This window comes from Rhododendron vialii, chromosome 3a (genome assembly GCF_030253575.1).
Source record: "Rhododendron vialii isolate Sample 1 chromosome 3a, ASM3025357v1".
Lineage (NCBI taxonomy): Eukaryota > Viridiplantae > Streptophyta > Magnoliopsida > Ericales > Ericaceae > Rhododendron > Rhododendron vialii.
In genome coordinates, this window is record NC_080559.1 from 16,650,778 (window position 1) to 16,658,279 (window position 7,502).

At 44.0% G+C, this 7,502-nt stretch overlaps 1 protein-coding gene across 1 annotated transcript; it reads right to left on the reverse strand.

Moving 5' to 3' along the window:
* Positions 1-5,082: 5,082 nt before the first annotated feature.
* LOC131321158 (uncharacterized) lies at positions 5,083-7,097 on the reverse strand. The gene is made up of 3 exons (XM_058352166.1): positions 6,703-7,097; positions 6,061-6,529; positions 5,083-5,958 (listed from the first exon to the last, which is right to left on the reverse strand). The coding sequence occupies exons 1-3, from the start codon at positions 7,095-7,097 to the stop codon at positions 5,083-5,085; spliced, it is 1,740 nt and encodes a 579-aa protein (XP_058208149.1).
* Positions 7,098-7,502: the final 405 nt, after the last annotated feature.

Consider the following 7,502-nt stretch of genomic DNA (forward strand, 5'->3'; position numbering starts at 1 on the left):
AAGATATGATCGTCCGAAGTTCTACAACAATTGCTGAAAAGTTACCCGAGAGGTACGGGTACCACAAAACTCAGTACAGGTACCCACCCAAAATCGACCCAAATGTTTCAGCACTGATCCGCCGGTACAGGTACCACCAAAAAGTGGTACAGGTACCAACTGGGTTTTTCAGCAAAAATCCAGCACGATTTCCTTTCGATTCCCAACCTTTTTCTCTACTCAAACCACATCTAAAACTCCTCAAACTACACCAATCATGCCTTAACTCATGTATATCAAAAAGCTACTTAAGAAACTCAAACCCCATGAATCAAAGAAGCTTAAAACATAAAAACACAAGAGATTCAAGAGGTATTCTTCTCATACCCAACTTAACTTGCATCATCTAATTAAGGCATGAACCCAACTATTTAAGCATGAAATTAGACTTACCCAAACATGAAATCCAACAATTAAAATATGAAATTACCTAGATGATTAACAACCTAGACAACCAAGAACCTTCAAGCTTTCCTCTCTTCTTTTCCTTCTTCTTCTCTCTCTCTCTCTCTCTCTCTCTACGTTGGAAGCAAGATGAGAATAGGGGAGAAATATCCCCCAAAATATCCCCCAGGATATTTGATAAAGGCTATGGGAAAATTATTGTATGCAATTGAAACATGAACTTACTTATGCTCCACCCATGAATCACATACAAGCCCCTCGAACTTCCGTCATAAACAAATCAACCCCAAAAATATATAATTCAATTAAAAGATGAATTAAATACTCTAATATTCGGGATGGGTATTACATCGACCAAGTTGGAGGCTTTTGCGTCACCGGCTCTTTTCGTCATCCGAACGGCTTTCAAGGTCAACTCCTTCGGCTCTTCCAACAGAACCACAGCTAGTCACACAGGATCATGGCCAAAGCTTTAATGGACTAACAACCGTGACACGTAATCGCACCCATGCTTAGGGCTCTTGAATGCCTCAATCACTTCGACGTTAGATCAAAACCACCAAGGCTGGCGTGGTAGCATGTACACCCTATAAAAGACTTAAGCTCGAACTGCCTACTAAGAGCCAAATGACATTAGAACCGCCCGGCTTGTGTTATCCGGGCGTCAACATACATATATATAAAGAAAAACAACAAAGAACACCGCCCGATTTTCACGCAATCTCACGAGTCATACTTTTCTTCCCGAGTCTCACCGGAGAGATAAGGCATGGGTGGCTATACTAGACCGTCAAGTTTGTTACATCATGCCCGAAGTAAAATTCACCGCTTGACCTCGCTAAGCAATTAAGCCCAGCATTCCCTACGATCAAAACAAAGTGAGACAAAACAGAGCCTAGTGCCACAACAAGGGAATATCAAGCCGCACCCAAAGACCTAAATTGCCCCCGATAGGGACATATCTGGTGAGCATGGATCGTTAACGGCAAACTACGACAAAGAAGGACTAATGAAAGCCCGATACAACGATGCATTGGTGAAATCTTCTAATGAGAGAAACCCAAAACATAAAGAAACAAACACAAAATAGAAAAACAATATTTACAAATGTACAAAGATTTAATATCAGAACTCGGAGCGTCCAAGTCACAGCTGAACTCTGCCAAACAATTAAGTCCAGTGTCCCCTAAGATCGTAACCAGGCAGGCACAAGATAGAGCCAAGTACGGTAGTGGAGCACAGGAATACCAAGGCCAAACCTAAGATCTATACCGCCCCCGTTGGGGCTAATCTAGAAGACGTGAGTGGTACACTGTGAATTACTTCTATCAGAAAAGCTAATGTGATGTAGGACAAAAATGGAGAGTTTTTGTATTTTATTTTTATTGTTTTAGAATAAGATTTTGGTTAGGAATATTTCCGTTTAGGTTAGAATTATTAATTTTCCGTATTCGGTTTAATTTTGATTTTTACCTTTATTAGGATTCTTGGTCTACAAGAATTAGGATTTTATTATAATTAATTAGGAAATATCTTTTATTTAATGCCGCTTGTTTTGGCATGATTTATTATTTCTTTTACAGTAGGATTTCTAGGGTTAGGGTCTTATAAAAAGGGCTGTAACCTATTCAATTATAAAACTTTTAAGCTTTTTGATCAATAATATTCAGAGATTTTCTCTTTCTTTCTTGTGCGCAAGAATTGCTCGTTGCGACGAGTTGTTTATCTCGTTTGGACTAGTACGCTAACTAGTCTCTCGTGAATTCTGCCGCGTCATAATGAAAGCCCTATGTCACTGATATTAAAATTGCCCTTACTAATCGGAGCTAGGCACACAATCCATTTTTCAGTAGCGGCGTGCGGAGCTGCATATACCCAAGTCAATGGAGGGGTACCCCCTACCCGGGGGCCGGGTCTGACAAACAGTTAAGTTCAGCGGTTACGCTTTCGCTCCCCGTGCAAATGAATGGAACACAAAACTACACTAACGGGCCATCCGTGTAAACTAGATCGGCCAAAACTTCATCGAGCCCCCCAACTTCGAAACTACCAAGGAAAGGCTTAAGCCTTTGACCATTTACCTTAAAAGATGAACCATTACTCATGCTTTCTACTTCTATCTCCCCGTGAGGGAAAACAATTTTGACAACATAAGGACCGGGCCAATGTGAGCGCAATTTACCGGGATGCAGATGCAAACGAGAGTTATACAATAAAACTTTTTGCCCTGGTGCAAAGTTTTTAACGACAATTTTCTTATCATGTTGAGTTTTGATTTTAGACTTGTAAGCACTCGAATGGTCATAAGCATCATACCTCATCTCCTCGAGTTCCATCAATTGAAGCTTTCGGCGGGCACCGGCTTTGGTCGTATTGAAATTGAGCTTCATAATTGCCCAATACGCCTTGTGCTCAAGTTCCACCGGCAAATGGCACGCTTTCCCATAGACAAGCCGGTAAGATGACATCCCCAAAATCGTTTTGTAAGCAGTACGGTAAGCCCACAAGGCATCGGTCAAACGTGTTGACCAATCCTTACGGGTAGGATTAACCGTCTTTTCCAAGATGTTCTTTATCTCACGATTTGCCAATTTTGCTTTGCGGGTGGTAAGCCGTGGAAACTTTGTGAATAATTGCATACTTCTTCATTAAAGCGGCAATGGACCGATTGCAAAAATGTGACCCTTGATCACTAATGATAGCCCTTGGCATTCCAAACCGCGCCAGTATGTACTCCCGGAGAAACTCAACTACAATGTGGGCATCATTGGTGCGAGTAGGAATTGCCTCTACCCATTTGCTGACATAGTCAACAGCAAGTAAAATGTAAAGGTAGCCAAACGATGTAGGAAAGGGTCCCATAAAATCAATGCCCCAACAGTCAAAAACTTCAATAATCAGGATAGGTGTAAGTGGCATCTAATTGTGTTGCGTCACACACCCCAGGAGTTGACATTGAGCACAACTCCGCCAAAAGGCAAACGTGTCCTTGTATAAATTTGGCCAGTAAAACCCGCTTTGCAAAATCTTCGCGGCGGTCTTTTTAAACGAGAAATGGCCGCCACAAGCCTCCGTATGGCAAAACTTAATCACACTTTGTTGTTCGGAGTCGGGCACACACCATTGGACGAGTTGGTCAGCACAGTACTTAAAAAGGTACGGATCATCAAAAGAGAAACGTTTCACCTCTGCCAAAAATCGACGCTTCTCTTGGGTATTCCAATGTGTAGGCATCAAGCCGGTAACCAAGTAATTCACAATATCCACATACCATGGAGCCATGGTGATTGAAAATAGTTGCTCATCAGGAAAAAAGTCACCGATCGGAATGTGCGATGTGTGATCTTCGAATTCCAACCGAGATAGGTGGTCGGCCACCACATTCTTGACACCTTTCTTGTCTTTAATGGTAAGGTCAAACTCTTGTAGGAGTAATATCCACCGGATCAATCGCGCCTTGGCATCCTGCTTCGTGAAAAGGTACTTTATGGTGGAATGATCGGTTTACACGGTGATTGGGGCTCCTACTAAGTAAGACCAAAATTTGTCCAATGCAAAAACTATGGCAAGCAACTCCTTCTCCGTAGTTGAATAATTCATTTGGGCCTCGTTGAGCGTCTTGCTTGCATAATAAATGACATACGGTTCCTTCCCTTTTCGTTGGCCCAAAATAGCCCCGACGGCGTAATCACTGGTGTCACACATAAGTTCAAAGGGCAACTCTTAATCCGGAGTCCGCACAATAGGTGGAGAGATAAGACTTGACTTTAACTTGGTGAAAGCGGCTTCACAAGCTGGCGTCCACTCAAACGGCACGTCTTTGGTGAGCAAATGGCACAAAGGCCGGGCAATGGCACTAAAATCTTTGATGAACCGCCGATAGAAACCGGCATGCCCTAAAAAAGAACGGATGTCTTTCAAACACTTTGGAGTAGGGAGATTCTCAATCAAGTCAATCTTTGCTCGATCCACTTCGATACCCTTGGACGAAACAATGTGACCAAGAACAATGCCTTCGGTTACCATGAAGTGACATTTTTCCCAATTCAGCACCAGGTTCTTTTCCTTGCACCGGGCTAACACTAGCCCCAAGTTGGTAAAACATGCCTCAAAAGAGTCACCGAAAACAGAGAAGTCGTCCATGAACACTTCCATAATTTTCTCCACCATGTCGCTGAAAAGCCCCATAATACACCTCGAAAAGGTATCGGGGGTGTTGCGAAGCCCGAACGGCATACGACGATAAGCAAAGGTCCCGAATGGGCACATGAAAGTAGTCTTCTCTTGATCTTCCAAGGCCACCTCAATCTGATTATAACCGGAGTACCCGTCCAAGAAGCAATAGAACTTATGCCCGGCCACTCTCTCCAAAATTTGATCTATGAAGGGGAGAGGAAAGTGGTCCTTTCTTGTACTAGCATTCAACTTCCGACAACCAATGCACACTCTCCAACCGGTTTGAACACGCGTTGGAATTAGCTTATCTTTGTCGTTCCTCACTACCGTCACACCGGACTTCTTAGGCACCACTTGAATCGGGCTCACCCACTTAGAATCCGCTATTGGGTGAATAATGCCAACGTCCAACAATTTGAGAACTTCCGCGCGAACGACATCCTTCATGATCAGGTTCAATCGTCATTGAGGCTGGCGAGATGGCTTGACATCATCCTTCATGTAAATGTGATGAGAACAAAGGGAGGCATCAATGGCTTTGATGTCGGCTATAGACCACCCGATAGCCGTGGAATGCTTCTGTAACTTAGCTAACAATTGAAACTCTTGAAGTTCGGTGAGGGCGGAGGAGATCACCACCGGGTATGTTTGGCCATCGCCAAGATAAGCATACTTGAGAGTGTCCGATAATGGTTTAAGATCGAGTGTCGGGGGTTCCACGCTAGACGGAATGACCTGCTTCACAATCGGGGGCAATTCCTTGAATTTTGGGATCCATGGGTTAAGACCACACACTTCCTCCGCATCTAATAAAGAGCACAAGTAAGCAACATCAGGAGAGTCAAGAAAATCGGCTTCGGCGGAAGTCAGTGCGAGCTCCAACTCATCTTGGCAAACAAACTCATCAACATGATCTTGAACAAGTGAGTCAATCATGCTAACTCCGCAGACATCATCACCATCCCCCATTTGGCTACCAATATGGAACATGTTGACTTGCATCTTCATGTTACCAAAACTCATATTAAGTCGGCCATCCCGGCAATGGATCACGGCATCGGATGTGGCTAAGAAAGGCCGCCCGAGAATAATTGGAACGGAGGTTTGAGCCGCTGGAACTGGACACGTGTCTAAAACCACGAAGTCAACCGGGTATACAAATTGATCAACTTGAACAAGAACATCTTCCACCATGCCCTTGGGAACACAAATACTCCTATCTGCCAATTGTAAAGTCACCCGAGTTGGTTTCATCTCTCCCAAGCCAAGTTGTTCATAGACTAAGAACAGTAAGAGGTTCACACTTGCCCCCAAATCAAGAAAAACTTTTTCCACGACCTTACCCCCAATAGTAATAGATATGGTCGGACACCCCGGATCATTATACTTGGGCGGTAGGGTCGACTAAAAGAGCGAGCTCACTTGCTCGGTCAAGAATACCTTCTTTTGCACTTGGAGCTTGCATTTGTGAGTACACAAGTCCTTCAGAAATTTGGCATACGACAGAATTTGTTTGATAGCATCAAGCAAGGGAAGATTAACGGTCACTTGCTTGAGCACGTTGTAGATATCATTGTTCAGATTTGGCTTGGCTAGCGTCTTTAACCGATTGGGATATGGAGCGGGAACGGTGAAAGTTTGCGGAACTTCACTCTCCTTTGCCTTTCCTTTCGCCTCTTCCGTAGGAGCTGGTTTGGGAGATTCCCCATCTGACGTTGTTGGCTTTGACAGTACCGGAAAAGGTAGCAAAATGGGTGTTACTGGCGGCTCCACTTGAGCATTGTCCACGGTCTTCCCACTCCTCAAAGAAATAATGGCATTGGCTTGCTTTGGAAAAGTCACCGAAGAGCTACCAAGCAAATTTGACCTTGAGGGTTTGGCAAAGGTTGAGTAGGAAGCTTCCCTTTCTCTTGTTGTAAAATGCCAATTGACGTAGTCAATTTGCCCATTTGATTCCTTATATCATTCAAAGCTTGAGCTGTTTGCTCGTTGGTGGTAGATTACATTTGACAAAACGCATTCATGGTGTCCTCCAAAGATCTCTGCGGAGGCGGTGCTTGCTGTGGCTGAAACTGGTGCTACCCGTGAAATTGATTAGGCGGTATGAATCCAAGCGGTCCTTGAATTGCAAGAAAACGGGGTGAGCCTTGAAATTGAGGTTGTCGCCAAGTTGGATTCTGAGGGGGAGGAGGAGCTTGAGAAGTTGAGGAAGTGCCTGCTTCATTCTGATTACCCCAACGGAAAGCTGAATTAGACCGCAACCCCGGATTGTAAGTATTAGAATACGGATCCCAACGTTGGTTCAAAGCGCACACCTCTTTTGTGGGAAGTTGACTATAGTGGTGTCGGAGGGCGGGAATGGTATGGCAATTGTCAGTTGAATGGCCCACAATCTCACAAATGACGTATACTTCTTCCACTTGTCGAACTTCTTTCACCTCTTTCACTTCTTTCCCTTGGATCGAGTCTAACTTCATTTTGTCCAAACTTCAAGGATAATTCGTCCAACCGAGTTTCAAGACCGTTATGCTCGTTCACCAAAAACTTACCAGAGCCTCCCAGGCCTTGATTTCTCATCGCTTGGTCACCCGGATCAATGTATTGCCAAGTCTTAGCTCTCTCGGCCAAAGCGTCTAAGAACTCCTAAGTGGCATCGGGATCCTTCCCCATAAAGTCACCGCTCCCCATAGTATCAAGAAGCTGCTTGGACTCCCGATCACAACCCAAATAGAAATAATTAATTACCAAGTACATGGGAAAATTATGGTGTGGGACAGCTGCAAGTAAATCCTTATACCGTTCCCAATACTTGTAGAAGACCTCCCCATCTTTTTGCTTAAAATTCTGAATCTGGTCCATGAAGCTTGGTTTGGCTAACCGGA